General features: G+C 31.2%; 2 protein-coding genes across 5 annotated transcripts; one reads left to right on the top strand and one right to left on the bottom strand.

Annotated features, from left to right (window-relative positions):
* Positions 1 to 410: 410 nt before the first annotated feature.
* Positions 411 to 3,751, bottom strand: LOC137921918 (uncharacterized). The gene is made up of 3 exons (XM_068764712.1): positions 3,512 to 3,751; positions 2,198 to 2,369; positions 411 to 1,305 (listed from the first exon to the last, which is right to left on the bottom strand). Exons 1-3 carry the CDS (start codon positions 3,749 to 3,751, stop codon positions 1,067 to 1,069), a joined length of 651 nt encoding a protein of 216 aa, XP_068620813.1. The 3' UTR covers positions 411 to 1,066.
* Positions 3,752 to 6,357: 2,606 nt separating this feature from the next.
* LOC137922181 (homocysteine S-methyltransferase-like) lies at positions 6,358 to 25,761 on the top strand. 4 transcript variants are annotated; one of them, XM_068765094.1, is made up of 7 exons: positions 6,358 to 6,445; positions 17,737 to 17,935; positions 20,386 to 20,556; positions 21,298 to 21,398; positions 23,772 to 23,933; positions 24,322 to 24,536; positions 25,416 to 25,761. In XM_068765094.1, exons 2-7 carry the CDS (start codon positions 17,755 to 17,757, stop codon positions 25,618 to 25,620), a joined length of 1,035 nt encoding a protein of 344 aa, XP_068621195.1. In that variant the 5' UTR covers positions 6,358 to 6,445; positions 17,737 to 17,754; the 3' UTR covers positions 25,621 to 25,761. The 4 variants fall into 4 exon arrangements, with proteins under 4 accessions (XP_068621195.1, XP_068621197.1, XP_068621194.1 ...); XM_068765096.1 differs by lacking the exon at positions 6,358 to 6,445 and adding an exon at positions 8,894 to 8,960; XM_068765093.1 differs by lacking the exon at positions 6,358 to 6,445 and adding an exon at positions 9,702 to 9,875.
* Positions 25,762 to 27,694: the final 1,933 nt, after the last annotated feature.

The following is a 27,694-nucleotide window of genomic DNA, read 5'->3' on the forward strand; positions in this document are numbered from 1 at the left end:
TTAAATTCCACAGAATGTTTAACGACCAATTTATTAAAAAAAAAGAAAATTAAAAGTGCTTATTTTTTATTTTAATATCACTTTAATAATGCGCAATTTACACTTATACAATACAATATACATTAATATATTTTATATAACTTTAATTTTTTTCTTTCATTTGCTCTATTAAAAGTTTTATTCGTACTCTTATTTAGAGCACATTTTAAGAAGAATGAATAATAGTAACATCATAACTTTTTTATGGTATTAAGCGATGTATTGCTACTAATTAAAAAGTGTTCAACAATTTACCTGATATAAATCAAAAACATAAATAAAATTCTCCGACTAATATCTGAATAGTATTCATTAAAATTATTATATTCATTTACATTATAATAAATTGTAATTTATGTAGTAACGTTTATTAGAGTTTTCTACGTCATCAATTTTACTAAAGTCCTACACAAAAATCGCAGAGATTATATTATATATATTATGAAAATATTGCCTACTCCTCAGTCACTGATTTATTAGTAAAACGGGACTATACAAAATTTCCTTAGGCACATTATTTACTAAAAACCTCATGGGTCTGCAAAGGGAAACGCATGGAAAAGGGACATAAGTTTTACTTACAGGTACAAAGGAAATCGATTTAGCATACTGCTAACAATTTATTGCTATAGAGGTATTGGAAAGGTAAATTATTTATATTGTTTACGATCGGAGGTTCCTGGGTAAATTTAATAGCCGTTTTTTGTAGGGATGAGTTTAATTAAATGATTACAATAGGAGTTTCTAATGTTAACGTTTTAGCAAATGTTCACGTAGTTTTCTAATTTTTTATAGATACTTAAAGATTTTTTATAGATATTGAATCGACCTGATATGCGAATTATAAAGCTTTCAAATAAATCTCTTGACATTTTAATTATTTTAAAGACTATTATATTTTTGTCACTATAGGTGATAACTTTGGTTATACGTTAAATTGTTTCCTTAGTACCGGATTATTGAAAAGTGTCTAACAATTAAGCGGGCTTTATGTTCTCTTGAGGCTGTTATTTAAAAAATAAAAGGCTCAAAGTTCATCGATGATATGATGTAAGTCTTGAACGGACAGGTAACATTTTCCATGTTGGGTATCTAATCCAAAGCTGGCAGCAGCCATAACGCATGCTTTGTTTGTACTAGGCATCTCGGCGACTCTCGCCATAGTAAACGCGGTACGGTCGTCGCAGTTTATGACGGCCATGTAACGACCAACAATTTTCATCCGCACCTCTGTCAAATGAACATGTGGTTTCCTTAACAGAGGGTCTGCAATAAAAGTATTAAAAATATCATAAATACTAGCTTTTAGTGTTAACGTCGGGTATGTACTTTTGTTATTAGATGTAAATAAAATAATTGTATTCTAAATAAATTGCATTCTAGATATAGCATTAGTTAAAAAATATTTTCAAGGTCTGCATATTTAGTATTCCGAGAATATCACGTGAACCATTAACAAGAACATGATGGCAGTATAGTGACTAAATAAATAAAAATCGTTTAATGTTCTATGATCAAAATATCTTCTACTCGTATCGCAAAAAGAATGTCATGTGTCCACTTTTAATATTTTTAACAAATTATTTCATAACAACTTACGTGAAAAGCCGCAGTGACCACTTCTATTAAACAAATTTTAACACTTGTAGTTTAAAAGAAGTTATGTTACGTTAAAGTTAAATTACCAACAGTAACATTCTACTGTACTTTCCTGGTGCTCTAATTAGTAAAGCAGTTACGTTCATTAGCAAAGCATCAAGAAAAGAGAGAAAAATATAAAATTCTCCGGGTTTATTATCGTTATGAGTCAAGTTGTGGAAGTTAGGGGCGGAAGCGGCGCACGGGTAAGTAGCCAGAGGGGAGGTTTATTGGTGTGACACCTTTATAGCACTCTTAGTACTTCTAGTAGCAGTCTATTGTTCTAAATTTTATATTTAACGAGTAAGAAAGAACAATTCTTGGTCCTATCTTAAAAACATGTTCTTTTTGTTTTTTTGCATCATTCTAACATTTGTTCAGCAGCTATGATAATTCATTATATGACACTGACAGTACAATGCTGCATTATTAATTATATTTATCATTACATGCAGTAAATGCTGTAAATAACCGTTAAGAAATTGTACATATTATATATAGACAGAGGCTTTACTTTTACCTTTATCAGAATCTTCGTTTTTTACAACTGCTAGGAATGCTCCAACACGGCCTTTACTCACTAATAATACTTGCACTCCTGGTCGAGGTTCCATAAATAGTGCAGAATTTTTCCAGTTTACTTCTATATCTGGTTTAATAGATTCTACAATGCCTTTAAAAGTATTCACCTTCTAAAATGTTATTAATACATGATTTAATCAGGTATTTATATTTTTATATTCATATAAATCTCTTTATAAAATCTAAAGAACTCAAAAAATAATTTTGTTATACAAAGTGTTAAATTTATAGACTATTCTTTGCAGCCAACACAGAAACAAACCACGATGCCCATTTTATACACTACGCATATATTACAGTTGGCTGGATCATCACAAACATCATCATCATATCAGCCGATAGACGCCTACTGCAAAGCATAGGCATTTCCCAAAGACCGCCACAATGAACAGTCTTGCGATTCCTGCATTCAGTGACTTCACACGACCATAATTATGTAGTCGGTCTACTACTAAGCATCCACACACATATTAACATAGATGTAGTTTTTGAAATTATACATGTATAAATAGTTATATACGTTACTATTAGATGCTCTAAGTGTCCATTTATTACCCCTGTTATTAGTACTTAATAGAGGTGTCACGATGCTTACGATTTTTAAATTAGTTTACCTTAATATAATTGCTTTACTCAAAAAAAAAAAACGATAAGTCTAAACAATACTTTGTAAAAAAACATGAGAAGAACAAAATGCAGTTTTCATGAGATCATCCCAACTGCCTAACCACATAATGACTCCCGCTATAAACCTCAAAAGTCCACATCACAGTAAAATAAAAAATAAAAAAAGAATACATACTTTTAATTATCTGATGAACATTATAATTATTAAAATATTATAGATGAAAATGTACATAAAATTGATTAAATTCATATTTTCTACAAAAAAGCGTTTCATTTCAAATAATAAATATCTTATTTACACTGTTTGAGTAATCTTGTCACTTTTGATTAAGACGCAAGGTTCCATTAAGGAAAATAAAAAGTTAATGACAAATTGCTACTTCGGTTAATGGTATGATTTTTTGTGAACACTTTCTTTACACGCTTATTTTATAATTACAAGTTACAAATATCATGTTGTGTGGGAAACCAAAGTACTCGTAATGTAGTATGATTATCTTTTACCTAAATATGTTTGTGTTATCAAGACAAAGAGCTGATATCAATCAGCTCTTTACGAATTCATATATGTGTAAGTGTTACAGAAGGTGTGCAGTATAATATTTAAAGAAAAGCTATTTATTACCTTTTCAGACGGCAAGGAAAACAATATTGTTGAAATTTCCATACCCTTCGCCCAAAAGTAAAATATTTTCCATAACGAATCGACCACATCTTGTGGAGCAAAATAGGAATCTTCTTCAAATTCTTCACAGCTGGTAGGGCGAAATCTTAGAGAGCTGGTGTTGACATCGAACTCCGTCGGCTCTGCGCTCGCCACCGCACCGACTAAAATAATTTTAAGTATCCAAAATAGAGTAGACATCTCTTGACGCTGTATAGTAATTTCGCAGAGACAATTACATGATTCTGCTTATATGGAATAGTGTAAGTCAAAGATTATGTGCCACGAAAAGTATTAAGTATTTAAAGTAGATATTTTTGAAGTTACTAATAAGTTTAAATAAATAAGTAGTATGTCAATAATTATTAAAACTAAAGCACAGAAAATTCACATAACAGTCGAATGAATTAAGCGGAGATGGGATGCGACGCTGCTACGCCTTGAACAAGAAGATTGGAGAAAACGAGTTACACGGTTTAAAAATCATTAATTATACTGCCAGGCAACGCAGGACTGAAATAAATTTGACAGTTGTTTACTCCTGGTAAAATATAACTTTACGATTACTAGAATTAAGCGAACCACATAAGCACTTTATTCATACATATTTGAATTACCTAGACTATTCTATGCCGATTTAATTGTAACAATTTAGCGTTAATACAGTTTTGCATTCATTACCACCAATTCATTCCCTAATACAATTGAATTTTAAATGTTTATCCTTTTCGTTTTCTATTCAACCATATTAAGTAGGTAACAAGCTTGACAAGTACTGCTGGAATGGTAAAATGATTGTAGCAAACGGTCATTGTTATTAAAATATATTTTGTGTGGTTACTATATAGATGAGAATAACAAAGCAGGTAAGGAAAATCATCGTTAACAAAGTTTATCCATTCACCCTTGTTTTAAAAATTACTATAAATTTTAAAGCAGTAACTCGTCTTCAACGCAGTCGATTCTTTACGTTTTGTTTAGGAAACCTTTGTTTGTATTGTCGGAATTCACGCTGGATGAATTCACAAAGAATACTTAATCTTGAATACAAAGAAAGTTGTTTGTAATAAACGTATAAATATGTATTTGCGGACTATTTAATGATTTGAAAAAAGAATATTTTTTATTTATCAGGAAAAAATGTTTTTGTCAAATACTTTTAAAAAATAGCGTTAAACATTAATACTCTATAAAACTTACGAAATTAGGTTTAACATTTTTTGATTACTTCAATGATGAAACCTGAACGAGATTTAGGAAATAATTATAGTCATGTCTATATTTATTCACAAACCAAATAAGAATACTAATCTCAGAGAAAGTACTTGTAAATCATACATGTTTGTAGTATACTTGTAATAATCGGGTTGGCATGGTATAGTACGGTACTGTTAACGAGGCAATTTGACTTTTTAACACATTGCCGATATTTGAATATTGTTACTATCAATCAGATCGAATTTTAATGTAATCAAATTGTATACATCGAAGGAGCTGGCATTATTACTAAATTGACTTTATTGTCTGTGTTCTCTTTTGAAGACTAAACATAGATTTTATATTGCGCATTACTCATACCATTACTCATAAATTTAGAAAATTTATTTTTCTTTCTATTTTTTTTATTAGCTTTCGTGAAAGTTTCTTGTAACCAAATAACGATTTGAGAATACATTAAAAATAATGAATCCTATTTGTGTTCAAAAGAAAGCACGGTACGAATTTACCAAATATGCGTATACAAAAAATAAAGAAAAACATTTTTAATTTTTTGTGTAATAGTTAGCAATACTGTTAATGTGATTAATTACTAATAATAGTACAATGTATAGCTAATACAATCAATGAATCTGTAAACAACCAAGACATACTACGTGATGGTATATGTGATTAACTTTAAAATAAGATTTTTACTAGCTTGCCTTTAAATTGGTATTAAGTAATACAAAACTTATTGTGTGGTCGGACAGAGAATAAAAATATAATGTTAGGATTGTCGTTGATTTAATTGTTTATTAACTAAGTTAAAAATTATAAATGCGCAATGTAGAGAACGACCTACTATAAAAACGATGATTATGATGATTATCTAAATGCAGAAAAGATTTTAATGACTGAGTACTACAGATTATAATTACATTTCAGGTTGAAAAACCTGTAGTTTATACAGAAATTCCCAGAGGCTTAAAATGTATCTGGCACGTGAATAGAGTATGTAGCTTTACAGTACGGTAAATAGTGTGTAGCATGTGTAACGAAATACGCCATCTGCAACATGCGCAGCGCACTGGGATTACATAACCTCCAATCATCATCGTAAATTGTATATATTATTCAATATCCACTACAGAACTTCGTAGATTCCCATTTTTCCGAATAGATTTTCCAGCGCTGTCTCAATGTTCAATTTCTTTGTTTAAACGTTCAAATTGAACTGGCGCAATGGTGATGTATTGTTCGCAAAATGTCTATTAACATTATAAAAACAATTATTTTTTATGTCATAACTCGAAACTAAGGCTTGAATTACAACTTTTTTTTAGGAGGGATGATTAAAAAACATGTTTGTTAATAATTTTCTTTTCTTATTTAATTTACCACATCTCTGCACCAATATCTGATATTTTGGGCTATACTGTGGTAATTATATACGTAATATCTATGCAGTCACATGAATTAAGTAGATACGTATTTGTCCCATTTATCTATAAATTCACGCAGTGTCAGGGTAAGGTCGTATCTTTATGTCATTTAATGCAATAGTAGAGAGATAAAGCAGGCGTAGTAATAATAGTGTGGAACATTCGAGGCGTATCTTGTTGGTTGCTTGTTTCGTCTGACTGTAAATTGTACTTGAAACAAGACAATTGAATTATAACTTAATTCTAGCACAGGGTAAGTCTAATCACATTTAGTTGTTTCGGCTAAACTGTACCTCTCGTATTATATTCATATTGTATCAGTAGCTCAAGATAACTAACCCGGCGTTAGATAGATGTAATTGACTAGCGTGGGATGGGTATTATGATTTTGCCTAGACAATTTTATTACTTCAACTATGTAAAATTGTGTTAAAATTAGTGAAATTTGTATTAAAATTTTGTAATATTGTTGACTGTCTTAAATTAGTTTTACCATGAAAAAGATTGACATAAAAGAATGTTTAGCTGAAGTAGTTAAGTAGAAATTTAAGCTCATATTTATTTATTTACTTTATTGGAGATAGACAGTAACAAAAGGCAGTAAGAAAGTACAAACTTAGAAGCTTAGAAATATAAAATTAGTTACAGTTGTTACCTTATAATTATCTCACTGAGAACATATAATGATTTATAGTCAAACAATGAAAAAACAAATAAAAATAAAAACATTACTAAACAAGGATCAAAGACTATGGTTTATATATTTATATTATGATTCTTTACATATTTATATTATATGCATATTATGGTTTAAATTGCATTGTATGTACTCAATAACTTTGAACGAAATTGTTTTTTAAAAGATAAGAGAGAGCACGAGAATATATCGATATATTCTTTTGGATATACACGCGTTAAGCTACAGATATTAACGTAGAATCATCGGTAGACAAAGAAAAAGAAAAAAAAAACATTTTGATACGTTAAATATCTTTTTGGGCAACCTCTAAGAGAGCCAGTAAACGATAAGAGTAGAGACAACAAATAAAACAGGAGGCTCATTCTTAGGGTAGTGAACGTGACGATCCTCACCAAAAAAGAAAAGAAGCAAGTAAGTAAGGATATGAAGCAATAACGAGAAGCTGCGCAGGTTTTAATAAATACGATCAAAGTAGGTATGAGACACTGGTGCTTGGTATAACATTGTTTTAAAACTTCGAAAATTTTTTTAACATATGCACATAAAGGTGAATAAGAAAAGGAAACGAAATACTGGCAAAATAAAAAGTATGCCATACTTAAAAAGATATGTCCGATTGTATTTTGTTTAACTATTTATTTCTTCTGTTACTTTCTTTCGTTAATTCGTAACAGGTTCGTGCAAAAAAAATAGTTACAAATGTATTTTTTTTAATTATGTATTGGTTTTCAAGTTAATTATTTTTTTTAGTGTTTAATCTATATTTTTTTTAAATAATGCTTACGATCCCTGTGTGTTTAATTGTGTAAAGAGTAATATAATACATAATTTATATCGGTGATAATGAGTTTTTGCTTACCAACGCTAAAAAGTATTAAAGAGATTAGAATTGTTCATTCATGTACAACTTAGTAAATGCTGTTAAAGGAATCTAATATTAATCTTGTGCTAATTTTATGCATGATTTGCTAATATACCATACTCGAATAACTTTTAAAGAAACGTTACAAGTTGTTACAAGGCAAACAACTTTTGTGTAAGGGTTATGCATAAAAGTAGTCATAAAACCGTACACAGATAAGAGCAGACTTAACCATTGTACAAAACGAAATAGAGTTTCACTTTCTGAAAAGCATTGGTTTCTGTTACTCGCGGTTGGTTCCCTTTAAAAATAGTAAAGTTACTTTTACATAATTCTAATTTTCTGATTCTTAATCAAAAAATATTCATCTATAAAATGTTTAAAAATTAATTTCTAGTTAAAATAATGGAAATTTTGTTAGTGTCCTTGACGGAAAGAAATATCTAGTGAACTGTGAGGCGGTACATCTGTTACAGCTGAAATGAGGTCAATTTTCCTCTTGAATCAATCAGTATGAGACTTTGCCTCAAGAGTAGAAACTGTGAATGTGTGAAAAGTTGACAATGAGCCAAATAAGCATTATTTTTAAATCTCTCATGATTTTTATATGGTACATCTAATATTGTTTAAACGCAAGTGAATGACCGATAGCGGGTTTAAACAATAAAACCAAGGTGTATCGAATAATTGTCATTACATTCAAGTAACGTACCAACTAATACATAATATAATACAATACATAATATAATTTGATACATGTATGACGGCTTATCAGTATTTACTATTTATTATGATCCTTAAAGGATGTTTGTTTGTCATTAATCTATACGTTGATAAACAGAAGTTGTTTTATTTACATTGTCCGATATGTTTTCATTTAATAACTTGTTTAATTTAACAATAAGTTTATTTCGTTATTCGTATGCTAACGAAACCTTTATTTTTTTATTATGTAATAAAATAACAATTAAAATTGTTTTGTTATAATAAACATATTATACTAAAATACACTAATCATAAATTTTTAAAATTGCGCTCAGTGACATGATTATAATTTTAGAGAGAAGTAATTTTATTGTGTAAGTTAATTATTTACTCGTCAGCAGAGCGAATTTAAAAGAAGTATTTGTTTAAAAATGTGTTAATACAGAATGCGTCACAGCTAATGGAAAATTTGGCGGGCCTTGATAATTTGGATATTGACAGGTAACTTATCTCCTGTTATATTAAAATAATGTGTTAATGTATCCTTCGGAATATTTAATGAAAAACTGGTCATAGGAAAAATACAATATTTTGTTACAATCGTAACTAAAATTCTGTCGAAGGGCCCAGCCTTGTTTTTTATTATTTATCACGCCAAGAATATCGCGTTTTGGTGACTGCCGGCGAGTACGTTGCTCTAAGCTGATAACTCTATAAATATCTGTTCCGACTCTTGAACCGTGTGCAGCGAGCCAATAAGAGCTTTGTGATTTACATGGTGTACACACTGTATCCTTCGGTCGGACAATTAAGATTTTTTAATAGGACTTCTTTTTTAATAGGACTTATTGTTTGATATAAAATGAAATGTGATAAGTTATATCGAAATAGTCATTCTCCACAAGGGATTAGTACGATATCTTATTGTGTTATATTTATAAATACGTATCTTTAAGCTGAAAAAACGAAATTAATTAACACGTTTAAACATTTGAATTTTGGTTGTATTATATTTATTATTAATATTTATTTTCAATGTTACTATTGAATTAACTAATTAAACACGCAATAATATTTTGTATACTATGTTACTTTAATGTTAAATTAAAGACAATTTACTACAATTTAGGTTTCGAGATATTTTTATCTCATCATTTAAAGTTCGTAGCAGTAAATATAAAGCAACTCCGATACACAAGAGAATTGTGTACAAATTCATATTTTTTTCGAGATAACCGCTACTCAACTAGTGTTGTTACGACGACGCGGTAGTAACAACGTGCGATACGGCTATTTGTGCTCATTTGTGCGTCGCCTTACTATCATGGCTCCCTAAATAATAAGTACCACTCATCTTTGTCAGTTAATAGAGTGATATCATTTACTATAGGTGTTTTTAATTTGAACCTTTTTTTAGTAAGTTATTAACATTTTTATAAATTTGTTCGATTATAATAAATTCTCATGCATGTTTTATTTTTCATCACACGACATACCTTATGGTGTCGTTTTATATTCTAAGTAGTTTCATGGCCAACGTTTAAGGTCAGTCTATGTTAGAACAGTCGACGTTACGATACTGTTGATATAAATAGAGAAGTTGTAAAGGTCGATTAAAATTTGTTTTAGTGAAAGCTATATCTATTTTTAGGCTTAGAATTTAGATTTGAAATACAATTTTGCTGCTTTGCCAGGGATCATATTGTTATTTGCGATTAACCTACATATAATACGGCTGTTCGTACTTTTGTAAAACATCGTTAAAGTTTGTAATATTTTATTATATTATTTCACAAAGTTTCACACGTAAATCAGTTTATTATTGGCATATATTCTGAATGCATTTCTGATTTGTGCTTCCTTTACTTCACAAGAAAATTACGAGCCAACAATTTTAATACTATAATCAAGATGTATTAAGCCATATTTAAACATTTTTTTTTAGTATTTTTATGATTATTAGTACAAATATTAATAATTATATATATTAGATCTGAGCACCTAAACGATATATTTAGAGTTAAATTGTATAAATGCAATTTTATTTTACTAGACTAAGATATTAAACGCTTTTCTCTAGGTATATTGTACTTTTAGGAATATTTACAGATTAAATTTGCGTATAAAACAACATAATTTAGTGCACATAACAATTTTATTGTTGATTATTTCGTAACGGTTAGGAATTTGAGTCCAAATAAAATGGTTAACAATAATTGTTACCAACATTTTGAATTGACCTTGTATTCATGTCGACTAACATTCTTGCGCGAACATCAAAGTTCACTAAATAGAAAGAACACATAGATATTTAGAAATAATTAAGATACTTAAGCGTGAAAACGTTTTCAGTATATGAACTGTAGTCACTCCTATAGTTAATTTATTTTATACATTTATTCATATTACTATCATACAATCCTTTAACTTACAGCAATGTGAGTCCCAAGTGTCTTCTGATCTAGATAGAGCGCATAACAAACTCAGAAAGGTTGACCTTAATACAGTGGTAGAGCAATCCATTCCTTGGAATTTACCTTTATTTCACGATAATTCAGTGACACTACATGGGAGTGTGTTGTAATACCGTACACAGTGGCCGGAAAAGAGATAATTTCTGTTAACTAAGTCAATTTACTATCTGATTTAATTTTAAATAGTAAATTATCCTTTATATAAAATATGGTTTCAAAAATGATTCCTGGTAAATTTACTATTCACCAACATATAAGGTCATTTGTAACGTACGTTAACAAGACCAATGCGAACTCACAGGATTGGATTTGGTATTCCACGTGTAGAAATAAGTTTGTTATTCATAAAACATAAATGTTATTACTGTGTTTAAAACCATAGTGGTTCATTGTTATGTCACACGCAAATATTAACAAAATAAAATGATATCATACTCAAAGATTTTGTAGTTATATAAGATATCAGGGCAATTTTTAACTCGAGACGTAACCGCTATATTAATATATCTAAAATTTACCATACGTTAGTGATATAAATACTGTGTATCTCTATTGAGGATTAAACTTGTTTACTTTTCATTGCATTTATGTAAGTCTTTAATTTGAATACAAAATAACACATACACGATTTTCAGAAATTCAGTTTGTCTCTCATGTGAATACGTTTAATCCCAATCACTTACTAACAAAATTGGAATGCATCAGAAATCATCTCGAACGTCGACAAAACCGTACTAGAGCAACGTTGTAGGCAATGCTTTGGACCGTGTCGTCTTTGTGTCGGCCTGAGTTCTCAAGTGGGACCTGTGACGGTTTTACGAGTTAACAAATAGTTATTTTACAATAATAACCTTCTATTTCTAATCTATTCTAACATTAGTTTTGTATTCAATTATCATAGGTAATAATTTAGATTCCATAGTCTCATGGTAAAAAATAACTATGATACTTTTTAAAACGAAAAGAATCGCCAGTAGGACAAATTTATTTCTTTATATTTAAGGAACACATCGATACTTTTTCAACAACATTCATGTTTATATTCTAACATATCTTTTTTTATTAATTACTTATTGTGTAGTTCAGTTGTTTATTACCTTCTCTTGGAGGGTCTGTAACACCAACAGGCTCCCAAATGGTGTGAATTATTTCAAATCGCTTGTGCTCGAAATCGAATGAGCAAACGAAAGAGGAAAAGAAATTTTTTTTAAACCAATATTTTGAATTGTATATAAATTCCTCAATCCGTCTTTTGTCTACGTGGTAAACTTACTTTCTTGGAGGAGAGGCTTGTAAAGAAACACATCCGACAGTGAAACATATTAGTTGTTGCTGGAATTTAGAAAACTTGAACGCCATTTATTTTTATCAATGTTATAGAAAATAATTTAAAAAAAAATCTTCTAGGGTTTCGCCCCTCGTGAATAAAAATTGCCTGTTTATTGCTGCATATAGAGGTTGTTCCATAAATCAACGTCAAGCCGAAATCTGGTGAAAATGCAGATAGAGGCTAAATCAAGAAAATGAAATAAATATATCCCAAGTATTTTTAAAATCGTTATTATACATAAATATTATCTATCTGTGATCATAGTAATAACACGAATTCCTTCTATAACTATGATTACAGATCTTTACTTTAATGTTTCGGTGAGTAAGCACTAGACAAAACTCCATTGACTTGAGACATCGACTTGATGTTGATTTATGGGAGATAACGGAGAACGGCGTTTTTCTTATTGGAAGATTCTCTCGGGAGCATGTTTTTGAACATTTTGCATAAAAATTAAAAAAGAAGAAATGAAATAAGAAAACATTTATTAACTAATATAAATATACATAAGATGACGGTGTAATGTGTCGATCAAGTGAAACGTTCGAAAAATCTTTATGTTTCTCCATAAACGGTCCTTAACATCGGAGGGTTCGGCCTTTTATGTTTTCAGTAGGCACAGGGGCAGAATAAACGTAGTTCTGAATTCAGAAATACTCAGAATATTGCACTCTCGTTGAACGTCGCAATTACGCAAAAGAATTTTATAGTTGGAACAAAACAGGCCGTTCTAATATTTTAAATACGCGAAAAGAATTAAAATAGGTTTTAATTCATGTTATTTTTCAAAATATACTTTTATTTCTTTATCGTTGCTGTTTGGTAACGTAAAAACTTAAGTTCATTTTTTTGTACTAGAGATAAAAAAATTGAGGTTTTAGGATATTTAACATTGAATTTTAAAATAATTACAAAACTTGGTTTCAGGACAGTAGCTAAGGGTCAACATTACGAACATTTGATAAAATTATTTGATTGATTACACAGAAATTTTGTCAGTTGCTGTTATAAATATGTTTACTTATTGTTGCATTCCCATTCCAAGATTTTGAGGAATGGGAATGCAACAATAAGTAAAAAAAGAAATGGTCTACTTATTAGAGAAACTTCCAAGTAAAATCAATCAATCAAAGTATCTAAGACATAAAATATTTAAGTAAAAGTATATTTCATAAAATATTATAGTAAGAGGTTTCTGTATGCGATTGCACAAGACAATAAAATATTCACAAATAATAAAGTAATTTTCACACAGAATGACGCATTTTTACTTATAACAAGTAAACGTTTTCTGTCTAAAGATTATAAATAAACTCATAATTTTTAGATATGTCAGAGTTCAAGCGTCCATCATAATTTATTTGAACACTCATCCTGCTCAGGTGGGAACAGCGACGCTAAAATATTGGTGCCGCATAGAACGATATTTCTTCAGTTTCAAAAGTGACTTACTCGTTTGAAAAGAGAACTGGGTTCTTTATGATTTATGTTTAATTATTATACTCAACGCCTTATTCTTTTTCAGAGGTATTCAACTTTATTTCTATATATATCTATATATTTATTAACTTCAACATTTTTAAAGATATGGAAATTATTCAATAGTAAAAATATATTTTCAAATACTTATTCAAATGTATTATGGACCTTTTAATTTAAATTAAAAGAAAGAAAAGTATTAAATATTTCCCAATTTTCTTAAATAAGAAATGAATTTTTGAGTAATTGAATAAAGAGTCATTTTGTTACACACGACACAGTTGTCATTTTTATGGTGTTGAAAATGATACAGTTTCATGTTACGATAATTGATTATTACTGATCAAAAGATCCAATGAGAATGACCTGGCCTCTTGTCGTGAAATAAAATATTTTCATCTTCGGAGCTTTTTTGGTCCACGATTTGACTATCAAGAATATTTTAAGCTAAGTAATGTTTTTTTTTATAAAAAACAAAACCAATTGAAAATGAATATAACAGCTTTAGCGATATTTGTGGTCAATAACAAACTACTTGCATAAGACAATATAGATTTATTTTCTATCTATGCTTATATGCCTATTATGTATTTATAATAAAATGGTTTCCCATTAAATGCTACTTTTTCAAAAGCATTAACTTTTTTACATTGATTACACACTATAACCAAGTTATTTGAAAAAATAAATGGTGCGGTTCTCTGCCATAAACTTGAACGATTTCTTCGATTAAAATAAATGTTCCTTATCAGGGCCAATGCATCGCTCATCCACCGACCCTTTCAATTTAGTTCGAAAATCAAATGCAAACGATCAATAAGTCAATATTTTACGCAACGTATGATTTAATTGAAAGTTACTTTGAAAGAAATTTGTAATGTATAGCAAACTAAAGAAGTAACCAAATCTCTTTTATTTATTCATTCAGTTAAAATTATTAATTACAAAGGCAAAAATTAGTTTTATGAAAAAGATTTATACATTTCTACGTTAAAATGTTATTTATTATAATAAATAGTTCTGTTATCATAGGTCAACGTGTAGGACAATGATAATATGTATGTTGTTTTGACTATATGTAAACTGTGTAAACATACGGCTTCGAAACAAGTAAGAGTTTGTTTCGAAGGTACAAGATAACATCAATTTTAACAACTATAATACATTGACATCTTTAAAAGATAGGATCCCAAGCGTCTCATTTATAGGACAATATATAACGCCGTTGTAGAGATATGGCCGCAATATAATTTATCTAGAAAACCTGGGCCTACACGCGGCAGACTACACGGCCCGACCTTTAATTGAAATTATTGGCAGAAAGCATTTGCTTTTCCGTAACTTTTGTATGCAGATAATTGAAAGGGTATTAGTATTTACGTGATTTTATAACGGCCACTAAAATAAACATTGTAATATAGATTCACTATTTAAACAAATAATTCTTTTTTAAAGAGCTTCAGACCGAAATCTTTATTACAAAATAATCTCCAGCAATTAAAACATAAATGAAAAAGAACCGTCCGACCGAATAAGACAAAGTTTGTTGACTTATGTAATATAAACACGCTGTGTTAATTAACTTTGAGTTTTCTTCACCACAAACAAGGGAAAAGCGATAATAGATTAAACGGGATTTCAAAGGGCTGAAGCAGGTATGAATTATAGTTTACTCAATTATTCATAAGGAAACGTATAAAACCTTTTCTCGGTAATTAAGTTACTCTTAGATATTTTTAAGCAAATATTTTAAAATCATATCAGTTATAAATTTATTTACTTACATATTTTTAATGACAACTGTAGTTTTTTTTTTAATAAAAAAACAATTATGCAAAAAAGTAAAAGTCACTGTTGTGACCGTATTACCTGGTAACTCACAAACAACCAGCGCAGTAAACACACCAGAAAACAATGAGTGTAAAGCTCAACTTTTAGTTTTTAACGCAGCAAGACTTTCCACGCGGCCGTGATTGAGTTAAAACAATGTACCTGTAATTAAACTTCCAGTAGTAATTAAATGTAACTGAGCGTGCATTTTTCCTGTTAATAAATGAGTATAGTTCACTGGTTAAATTAAATGTAGACATTTGGCCCGTAATACCAGAGTTCGTATTCCGGCCATAAGACATTAATTATGCTAATCATGACAAGGTCCTTTATACAAGGGTTTCTATAAGTATGAGAACTATAATAATGAACTTAAGATATGTATGTAAGAGGGTTAAGAAATTTGAAGTATTAGCCTTAACCTCCTATTGTTTTTTGTAGCATTACTGATGATTTGTTATTGTCTCTACAATATGTATCGTACTAAGCTCGTATAATTTATGTCTGTCTGTCATTAGTGAGTGTAATTAACAACAGTAAGCGATGACGTGAGGATTCAACCCGCTCATACTGACTGTTGATAAGTTATTAGTGTAAATAGTTACAGTACAAACATTTGTGTAACTTTTAGCTATAGGTAAATTCAGGTAAGGTTACTGAAACGCGCCATTAATTCAAAAGAATACTTAATGTAGTCAGATACCTCATTTCTTTACAGAAATTCTTTTCAAAGACTTACATAGAAGCTTTTAAATATGTATTGTTAATAAGCAGGCAAAAAGCCCACCGGCGCACTTGAAGAAGAGTGATCATCACGTCACATTAACCAAGGAACGGGAAACTTTGCGTTTATGGTCGAAGCTTTTGGGAATTTTTAAAGCGAAATAATTATTTAAGTCTTAGTGGTATGCCTGGAAGCTTTATAATGAAATATTTTTTATATGTATGTATGTAAATCTAATACATACATTCGAAATCTATTACGATTCTACTAGGCTTAGACGGAAAATTGTCAAAGCGGTAGAAATTTGTTTAAATGTATATATAAAATTGCATATTTATTGACATAATACTATTGTTATATATAAAACTGTTTAGTCACTAACTGTGTTTCCTGCGTGCTTTTCTAGTAACTTGCATTGTTTAGTGCAGCGTTATTAGAGCAAATATGTCAACTTCTTTAAGTTGCCACTTTATCGCGAACTATGGTGAACATAATCCCTGGTTGACGTTGATTACATATTAGAAATAATATTCAGCGTATTTTTTATATCAATGGTAAATTGTGGGTTATCGTTAATAACTTTGTTTAAATTACGATAACAAAATTAAAAATTACTACTACTTAAGAATTATTTGAAAATAATCTTTATATTATTTTTATTGTAAAGAAAACTGAAGATTCGGCAGTTATAAAATGAAAAATTATATCAGACAGATGTCTACCAACCACGACCACGCTGATACGCGTGTCAATTCTCTTATCAATATTATTAATCGCTTATGGTAAAATGGGGAGTCTATTGTGCTAATTGCGTTAAAATTAAACTTTAAACCAAAAATAGGTGATTTTGAATTATAAGTCAGGAATCGACTTGTGTAGCTCAGTTTGGTCTCTATATTTAATATAGAAGTTGCAGTTAATTAACGTTTCAGAAATGATAAATAACCTAATGATATTAAGAAGCGTTTTCAAAATTCGAATTATTAAATATTAAAATTAAATATTGCTTTCTATCTTACACTGCAGACTTTTGCCAGAAGTAATTGGCCTGCCGCATTCCAATAAATGCAATTTCAGGATGATCTCTTTATTACAGGGTAATTGAAAACAGGTGTAAAAAGTGACAAATGAGATATTCAATTTTTTAAAGCTTTTATCGATGTAAGCATTCGATCCAAGTAACGCTATCTGATGTTGTGCTGTGAATTATTTTATTTTTTTAAATAAAAACGTAGGGCTCGTCAAATAGAAACATAGTAATGTATACACATTACAATTTATACGGAGAAAGTGTCCGTATTGAAAGTCGTTTTAACATATTCTTTAGAATATACCTATCTACATTGGACTAATACATGACGTTGCATATAATGTCGGCGAAGAAAGATTTTAATTCCGGGGGAAATAGACAAATAATTTTTTGTGTTGTTGTTTCAGATATCTGACTTGTAAATTATGACGCCTAACAAAGAAGATGGCGTCGAACCGCCTCAGATAGTGGTGTTAGACGGGGGTTTTGCTACGCAACTATCTAGTCACGTGGGCCACGTTATCGATGGAGATCCTCTATGGAGCGCTCGTTTCCTTTACACACATCCAAATGAAGTAGTGAATACACACCTGGACTTCCTCAGAGGTAGTTATTTATTATAATGTCTTTGATTTATAAGTCAATATAGAAGAAGTTGAGATGAACGCATAGATTTATGAATATCAAAAAACTTGGATAGTAGCTGAATGACTGCCATTGGCAATTGCCGTGGCTAATATTATCCCCTAAAACCCTTTTTTGTCTCGTTAGTTTAAAGTTATTACTATTTAACAATAAAAGTTTGAAGAAAATATTTGGAAAATGTTTTAGGTTAACATAAAAATTATTCTGATTAATCTGAAATAAAAGATATGAAACAATAATAAAAAAAATAAAAGTGAAAAATACATTGACTTTGCATCACTTTAGTTTATAAATTATTTTTTTTCTAATTTCTATACATTAATTAAAATGAAAAAAAAAATAGTTGTGTATAAATAAAAAAGAAACATTTTATGTATAGACTAAAGGAAAACGGTATAACTAAATTTGACAAAGACATCTTGAAAATTAATACAATATTGGGTGAAGCGACGGATTTAACGTTTTCCAACGTTTATTGAACATTTCTGAGCCGATGCAAAGTTTGAAATAAGATCTTGTCTATGTCTTTCTGACACGGCGGATACTAAATGAAAACTAAAGTTTAAATTGAATTATTTATTCTTATTCGTGTTATCTTAGGCAAATATATAGCGATAATTAATTTTTTTTAACCCCTGCGGCTGCCAAATACATTGAAAGAATGCATCTGAAACATAGCATTATTCCTAACATGTTGATGATTTATGTATATATATATATATATATATATATATATATATATATATATGTACATATATATACATATATATATAGATATGTGGGTAATTATATTATTAAGAAATTCTTTAGTTCATTTCGTAACAAAACGTTTTAGCTCTTGGTAAAAACAGTAATTGATACAAAATGCTAAAATCTTTGCCATTCCTTTGTAATCTATTATATAATAACTTTTTAGAAACTTTTGCTACACTGAACGATGTCATAAATTAAAGAAACAGTAATAACACCGTAAACATTCGTCGTCGTTAACGAACTCATTTGTGCAGCATCGTAATATCTATATAGTTCCTTTGTAGCGACTTGATCGACCTTAAGAACCTTGTTATCGCACTGCTTATATTTAAAAAAAGTACCTATCATTTGTTTTACTTAAAACTTTTGAGTCTTAAATAAACGATGTTTTATTATTCTCTAGAAAAATGTTTATGCTGTTAGGGGATTATTAGCAGGGTGTCTATATATAGTAATGTATATGTAAGCTAGTCGTGCACGTCTGAGTATTCGCGTGTTTTGACGAATTCCACGAGAGATGCTTTTAGCGTGTCATTCCTTGCATCTGAAGGCGTGAGTGCGACCTCGTCTCGTGTCATCGTCCTCTGAAAGCGCTTTTCTTCGCCACAAAACGGACCGTTTCTTTTCATAAGGAAAGTTGAAAAGTGTCTGCTAGCAAAAATCCCTAGAGGGAAAAAGCCTACTGACTTGCTTTGTCGCCTTCTTCGGGGGAAATGATATGAATAAACATAAAAAAATGGCTCGTATTGTGAGCGCGCTTTCACTACTGGCAAGATTTAAGGTTTTTAAGTTATATTTGAAATATAACTTAAAAACCTTAAGGTATGGCACATAGCAAAATTTTAATTAAAAATATTATATTCAGCCTACAGATCATGTGTCATTATGGCGAACTTTAAGCAAAGCTTACATACCTTGTAGTGTGCGTTTATGGAGTGTCATGATGTTGATGGCGATAAAAAATGTACATTTTTGCAATTTTTGTGCACTTTTACTGTGAAGTTGGGAACTATCATGTTATTCTTCGTAAAACACTATCAACACTAAATCATTATTCTGCATAAGTTACACTGAGTTGCGCTGTTATATTATTCTCTAAAGATTAACTAACAAAATATACAATAATACTTACTAAGTTTACCGTTTATTTCAATTGTCGGTGCATACGTATAATCATTTGGAATATAATTCATACACAGTAAACATACATATTGTACATATGTAAGACCTGAGCGTAATACCCTGAGCGGTAGTAGAAAGAGCTCCCATTAATCACTTTGTCTATCTGAGTAATACGTTACCAGTCGTAGGGCTTACGCCATCCTCTATTTATTACGTTATTAATTTGTGAAACTCGACAAAGGTTCGTTCTGTCGAACAGTCTTATTGAACTTCACAAACTCTATTGCACTACCAAGTTTTAATAACGTTAATTGTTTACGTCTCTTAGCCGCATGCTGTTCCCAGTTAATAATAGTACGAGAAGGCAAGTTCAATATTTATGGACTTAGTTTGGCAATACAAATTTTCGTAGCTTAAACAATACTAGTTTATGGCAAAGGAAGGAGGCAAAATCTTAAAACTAAGTTTGAACATTTAGTCGTTCATTGTTTTATCATCGTGATTACTTTACTATACGTAAAGCTTTTGGTTTTCAGCGGGAGCTCATTTAATCATAACAAATACATATCAAGCTTCGATTGAGGGCTTTGTGGAACATCTAGGAGTCACCCCGGAACAAGGAAGACAGCTCATATTGCGTGCCGTGGAGTTGGCTAAACGTGCACGTACGCTGTACTTGGAAGAATATGAAGGCTGCATACAAGACGGTATATATATATTTTTGGAATCTATTAGATATAGACTTAATTTACGTTATAATGAAGGACAGCTAGATCCCACAGAAATTAAAGTAAAGATAATGTACTACTATGTAATAACGTAGTTAAACACAATAAAACACCTGGAGACAAAAATGTAACCTTATTACCAACATCATTCTAAATAAACTTCCCTTCTTCTTCTCCGGTTTTAGTTTGCTGTTATCCTATTTATTTATAAGATATACTTCAGTTACTGACAGGAAAGCCTTCTCCTGGCGCAAAAACAGAACACGTTTATTGACCAGGAGACTGTGTAACATGACCTGGACTCATTTATTTTAAAGTGTGTCATTTGAAGTTAAATTAACTTTCATTGATTTTTTTGTAATTATAAATAGGTAAGGTCGGATAACATTAAAATAAGATTAAATTTGTGCCATAAAAAAGGAAATATTGCTTTACCTCATTTGATTAAAAAACATATAATTTCAATATGTTATTGTCAAATCGATACACTTTATTAATAACCTGAAAAGTAACTATAATTTTGAAACTGTGTATCATTAAATTCAAAGAATGTTTGCACTTCGTTATAACAAAGCTTCTCGGGCTTATGTCCCAAAAGGGGCGGTTGCAAGCACGCATTAATTATATTTTGTTAGGGTTTAAAGTATGAAAGGCGTTGAAACAAAGTATTAGGAAAATAAATTAACCCGAGTTGTTACAAAGCAAAATGCTTGTGTTTAGATCACGTGCCACTGGTGGTTGGTTCAGTGGGCCCATATGGAGCACACCTTCACGACGGCTCCGAATATGATGGAAGTTACGCGGATACCACAACCGTACAGGTACTCGTTTTATTACAAACCGGCACATATTTTTACGAATTCCAACACGAAAATCAATTTCTTTTAATAACTTACGCCTCTTTTTAATAAATTAATCTTATTTAAATGAATTAAGACGAATAATTAATATTTTAAAAATGACGTTCTTGTACTTGGTAAGAAATTATAATATAACGTAAAATATAATCATAGAGTATATATAGTATATATAAAATTAATGTTGTATTAAACAAATAATGGTCTTCATTTGCCTTAGCGAGCTATGTGTTAATCTTGTTTACAATATAATTAATATGTTGCTATCGTCGCGTCTTTTTGCATCTCCATTGTTATAGAAGCACTGTCGCTAATTAAGCGTTTGCATGTTTAAACTGCATCCAACACAACGTTCGAAAAGTCGATTTAAATTAAATGTTTGCTCAACTAAAAGGTGTAAATTCTTAAAGAGTGTTTTTATTGCTTTACATTCCGATTGTAAAACGCTCAGAGTTCCTTAATTATTTTTGTATCTAAAATTTTCAGAAATTACACAAAGGAAATATTTTTTCAGTTTGTGTTAGATATGTATTAACGCTATTAATTTTACTGTTACTAAGAGTATTTGTGAATATATCGTTATCTTGTATGTAAACGTCTTTAAACTGCGATAGAACGTCTGGGCAGCACGCCAATATTTTATCTTTGTAATAACTTCTCGTTATAATATCGTATCGGAGAATATAAAAGCAAACTCAAATTGTTATTTACCCACAACATTTTCAAAGGGCACACGAGACACGTGAGATTATTTATACAGAACCCCGGCAGTCGCTATATATGGATAGATAATCTAGAAAAGGTTAAAAGCGCAAGCTAAATCGTAAAGAGGGTCGTAAAGCTGCCGGCAAATTAAAATTTACATCGGCGATATGAAAAGAACGCTCTTCAATTTCTCGTTACTTTTTTCGCTGAACGACAGTTGTCTGAAGTGCAAAGTTAATTAACAACACCTTGTACAAATGAATATCAGAAACAAATGCAAAATGAAATGTTGTAGATATTTTAACTTTCGAACTGAGTTACTTTTATAAATAAAGTGTTGATACTTTTAACATAATTAAAAAGGGACCGGCAAAAGCACCAGACGTGCATTATTTAATAATGAAAAATTCATAATTCAGTGGATGTTTTCGAGCATTGCACCTAGAAATTCGCGTCAATTTTTAAAGGATTATTATTAATGAAACTTTGATAGAGTGCTTTTACATTTTCGTTACTTACCTGTGCTGCAAATAAGAGGTGTGTGTGTGTGTGTGTGTGTGTGTATGTGTATATATATATACATATACGTATCCATTTATATACATATATTACTATAAATACATATAGAAATTAATACATACAGATATTTATTGAATTGCTGGAGAATAAACTATATTTCTTGTTTTCCATTTGCTGCGTAAATGAATAAATCAGGTTTTCCGACGCGTGAACTGGTCACATAGAGCTGCTCATGTGAGAAGCATGGATTCTCCAAGTTTAATACACACACTTGCTACGATTATCCTTGTGATTTGTTGATAGTAAGATTTTGTTCCTGGCACTCTTCGCTATTAGTAGCGCACAGCTGACCGTTGACTGTTCTAAAATCTTGAAAGAATGTCGATTCACGTACATTGATTTACAGCAATCGCCGGTAGAAGCATTCTTGCCTAACTGCTTTACCTTTGTTTTTTATTTGTCGAAACTTTGACAATTTTAAGCCGATGCATTCCATGTGTAGAATTTCGTACCTCAGAATCAAGTAGAGTTCTTTGCAAAAATATCATCTTGGTACAATGAGTGAAATGCTGTGAAGTACACGCACTATCCGTTCTCGGGATGCACCGCTAAGTGTACTACTGTTCACTCTGTTCACTGTTCATCCATGAAGATTGGAAATGATAATAAAATGATAAGATGCGCCATACCGCTTCATTGTTGCTAATGTAGTGTCCGTTGGAATTGGTTGATTTCATTGTGCTGTTCGCCCAGTTTCCTTACTCCGAAGACTGCCATATCGCTAACTATGTTGACTTATTTACAAATATATTTGTTGACTTTTTCTCAACATTAAAGTGTCCTTTAAAAATCGTTGAGAGCAAAGGTGAATCGACATTTTAGAATGTGGTTCCTAGCGTCTTGACGAATCATCAATCAATACGAACAATTTCTTTTAAATATATAATTTATAAGAGGTGTTAGACAATTACTTAATAATATAATATAATTTTGGTAATTACACCACAGTTCCTATATAACACCTTATGTCGTCGAACACGGTTTCGTTCTCCGGAGAACCCAATGTTCTCCGAAACCGTGTTCGACTAACAGCGTATTAATTTTTTTTAACAGACAATGCGTGAATGGCATCGACCTCGCATAGAAGCTCTAGTAGAAGCGGGAGTAGACCTACTTGCATTGGAAACAATACCTTGTCAAGAAGAAGCTGAAATGTTGTGCGACCTGTTGCGGGAGTTTCCAAACGTCAGGGCGTGGCTTGCTTTCAACTGTAAGGTTTGTAAATTTATGTACGCAATTTGAAATATAACGGCTGTATTGAAATATTAAACACGAATTAAAATTAAGTATTTCAATGATAAGAATTACGTAAACAATGAAAATTAAACAGATTGCTTATGAGCCAATAACGTATGCACAAATCGTCTAATTGCCAATTTGTTTGTTCTGTATTTAAGACCATTTATTAAAAAATCATTGTAAATTTGAAGATGAGCTAAACATTATATTTCAGTGCATATTTTCGAGCGACACATGGAAATACTTTTAGCTTCTAGTTTAACTGGTAGTAAAACCAAAAATTTTATTACAAATTGATGTAATAGGTTATTAATACAATACAACGCATTCAAATATGTCCAGTAAATATAATTAACGTTTCTAGGACAACCAAAGTATAGCACACGGGGAGAGCTTTCAAAAAGTTGCAAAAAAATGTTGGGAGGCGAATCCAGATCAATTAGTCGCGGTGGGGGTGAACTGCTGCGCGCCCTCCTATATATCGACTCTATTGAAAGGAATCAACGACGACCGACCGCACTCCCCCATCCCCTTGATTGTTTATCCTAACTCGGGCGAGAAATACAATCCGCAAATAGGGTAAGTTACAATTACTCACCTGATTTATTCATGTATGTGCATATTTATTTGATCCACTTTTTCCATTACAAACAATATAAAAAAAATATTAACAGCTTTAAAATTTTGGTCGGCACGAATTCAGCTGTGAAATCTATTTTTTTCGTATTACATTATAAAAGCTTTAAGTGGTTAATTTGGAATAGTAAATTAAAGGGTTATTTATTAGTAAAATAGATAAATATTATAAATAAATTTAAGCAATAATAGCGTAGTTATAAAATATAGCGACATCATTATAGGTCGCAGCGATCTGAGCAATGATGTTAATCAACGTGAGTCTGAAGTAAAAATGATTAGCTGAAATGTTTTTTTTGCTTCGTGTTTAAATGTTATAGTGCTATATAATCGCAAATATTTATTTAAATTGCTTATTACGATTTTTATTTACTTATACACATAAAGTAGATAATATATTTTCGTTTGTAGGTAATGTGAAACCAAAACTTATACTCTTCAAAAGTATTATATTACTAGATGATTGTTTTATCGCTTTAAAAGGGTGAATGTATTCCTCATTAGTCAGCAAGATACATCTATACATTTCAGTGGTCACACTGAAATGTATAGATGTATCTTACATTAATTTATTTTTTCTATTGCAATGCGACAGGCCAATAACCTCTGGAAGTACAATGTCTGAAAATTTATCTATGAGTCGGATATTAAAACGACAAAAATGAAAACGCTTTCTCTTATTATATACCACGTTATTAGTTCGGGAACCGATGATTTTTGGTTTGAGTGTTCCATATATTGACAGCCAACTAATGACCCATACATTCACCCCTTTTAAGCTATTATACCGGTACTTTTCACCCATAACTTATTATTTTGCAGGTGGATCGATCGTGATAAGTGCGAGGCTGTAGAGGTGTTTATTCAGGAATGGTTAGACTTAGGTGTGAGGTACGTGGGCGGCTGTTGTCGCACATATGCGGCGGACGTATCCCGCATACGCAACCAGGTCCATTGCTGGCGTGACCGTTGGCGCTTTCAAGCTAAATACCAAGAAAATCTCAATTCTAATAATAGAAACGACTAAAATAAATAATCTATTTACATTAAGTGTAAATCTTTAATGAATCTTTAAAGGACGACGTCTATTCGATTTTTAATATATTACTACTCTTTCAATTATATTCTAATTGTTTTCTTTTTAGTTAAATATAATTGTTAAATTTGATGACAAAAGTGTTTTATTTGAAATTTGGTAATTTTATTTCTGGTGTTACCCATTTTTTATGTCAAAATGTGATAGATAAACCAGGAGTAAAGTCAAAGATAAGTGTTGCTTCTTTTACCTGGTAGAGATGCCTTAAACCTTGTAAGTGGACGTACTACGCTGCGCTTACCAGTCCGTGGTCCGCACTCCAAAATCTTACGGCAGGGCTATTCTGTTCTCCGCGCTATGTGGCCTTTAACCCATTGTCACTTCAAGTTGCTAATCTGTTGGGCTATGTCGGTTATTTCCGATAGTCGAAGGATCATCCCGTTCTTCTTCGATGTCTTAGGAAAATATCAAGTATAACCCTCTCCTTGACGTTGACCGACTGTACGCTTGCCAATTAGGGATAATGGACATGAATATGTTTCGTGGTTTCCTCAACGCTGCCGAGTGGGATACCACGATTGACCTCTTTCTTAAAGCTGGACTTACCTAGTTAACAATAGCTTGCCGCTATACGAGTTTGTACCTACACGTATGTATCAACCATTTCAAGAATCGAACCTGCTAGTCATATTGGGTTGGATATCTATCGATATAGAGAAGCAAATTTAGTACATGCCGTTTTTGTGTTTCATACTGCTTCAGTGAAAGTACCGTATCGTCCCTCGCAATGATGAGTAGAGAAAGTACAACAAATTATGATTAGTAATATATAGTAAGCTTACTTGTTTTTGTAATAGAAAAAAATATTTTTTATACAATTCTATAATTGTGTTCCGAAAAATATTTAATAATAACAGAATGTTTTAACTAACTAAAAATTTGTACTGATAAATTAAAAGCACTTAAAGTCACTCGCGGTTCTATCCAACTTACTGTCAATACCATTACGGTAGAAGAAAATATTTGAAGAAAACTTCGAACGTTGTATATACAAGAATCGATAAGAGTGGTGCGGCCAGAAACTTGGATTGTTGACATGAGACGAAGGTCGACAACCGGAAGCTATGTTACGAACTATTCATTTTCCTCAAACTTTCTTTGCGAAGTACTACTCACTAATAATGTAAAGGTACGCCTTTACATTATTAGTGAATGTATTGCGTTTCCTGATATAAATGAAAGTATACGTAAATACGTTTAAAAGTAAAATATCTCACACCTCACAATAGTACCACTTAGTGACTGTTCATGTAATATAATAAAATATAAATAAATGATATAGAATAAATTAATTAAATCTCAAAACATGTCAAATTAAAAGAATTACAAACGACCGCACGAAATTGAAAAAAAAATAGTTTGATTAAATTTTTCACATAAAAGTGGCGTTTGACGTGATAATAGCAGACGTATAATGATGGGATACTATACTATACTACACCGCGAGATGTGACAACAGATGCGAAGAAACCGTAATTTGAAATTATAAAACCAACCTACCCTTTTCCTTTTTTCTCTGTTGATGTTGATGCTGCTAGCCCTAAGACTTTTGTATTGGCAGCTTCATCTGAGCTGAGTTCAGGGAGCGGAAGGGTCCGTGAACTTAAAACTTATAAACTAAAAAACTAAAGTAGGTAGGGCGCCTACCAATTGCACATTGACGTTCGCACGTAGCAGAGGCTCCTCGCGAGTAGAGCTTTGAAGGAGTGTGTTGCTGATGTGTGCTTGGGATTTGGGACGGCAGCGTAGACCACAGGCGAGCCGAGGATCAAGATCCAACCACGGTCTGACCACGCTGTTCGCGGTTAGGGAGCGGGCGGCTGCTTTCTAAAGACGGGTGTTGTGGCGTGGCGGGTTGTGTTTGGTTTTATTACATAAAACCCGGTGACCTGTGTGAAGTGTCGCAGGTGCAGTGGTTGCTGGTGGTGTTGTGAGGTTTGCACTTACACTCGCAGTATTGTGAATGTCTGCAGCGGGGTGGTGTTGCGAGTGTTCTGTGGAAACC

Source organism: Battus philenor, unplaced genomic scaffold (assembly GCF_028537555.1).
Source record: "Battus philenor isolate CCGP_79_NKW_IND1 unplaced genomic scaffold, ilBatPhil1.0.hap1 SCAF_2, whole genome shotgun sequence".
NCBI classification, from domain to species: Eukaryota; Metazoa; Arthropoda; class Insecta; order Lepidoptera; family Papilionidae; genus Battus; species Battus philenor.

Excerpts from the sequence above, each read along its gene's own strand:
- LOC137921918 (XM_068764712.1), bottom strand. The coding sequence starts at position 3,751 with ATGTCTACTCTATTTTGGATACTTAAAATTATTTTAGTCGGTGCGGTG. Across the intron at positions 2,370-3,511 it reads TTTCCTTGCCGTCTGAAAAG|AAGGTGAATACTTTTAAAGG; the intron begins GTAATAAATAGC and ends ATAACATTTTAG. Across the intron at positions 1,306-2,197 it reads AAACGAAGATTCTGATAAAG|ACCCTCTGTTAAGGAAACCA; the intron begins GTAAAAGTAAAG and ends CTTTTATTGCAG.
- LOC137922181 (XM_068765094.1), top strand. The coding sequence starts at position 17,755 with ATGACGCCTAACAAAGAAGATGGCGTCGAACCGCCTCAGATAGTGGTG. Across the intron at positions 17,936-20,385 it reads ACACCTGGACTTCCTCAGAG|CGGGAGCTCATTTAATCATA; the intron begins GTAGTTATTTAT and ends TTTGGTTTTCAG. Across the intron at positions 21,399-23,771 it reads CGGATACCACAACCGTACAG|ACAATGCGTGAATGGCATCG; the intron begins GTACTCGTTTTA and ends TTTTTTTAACAG.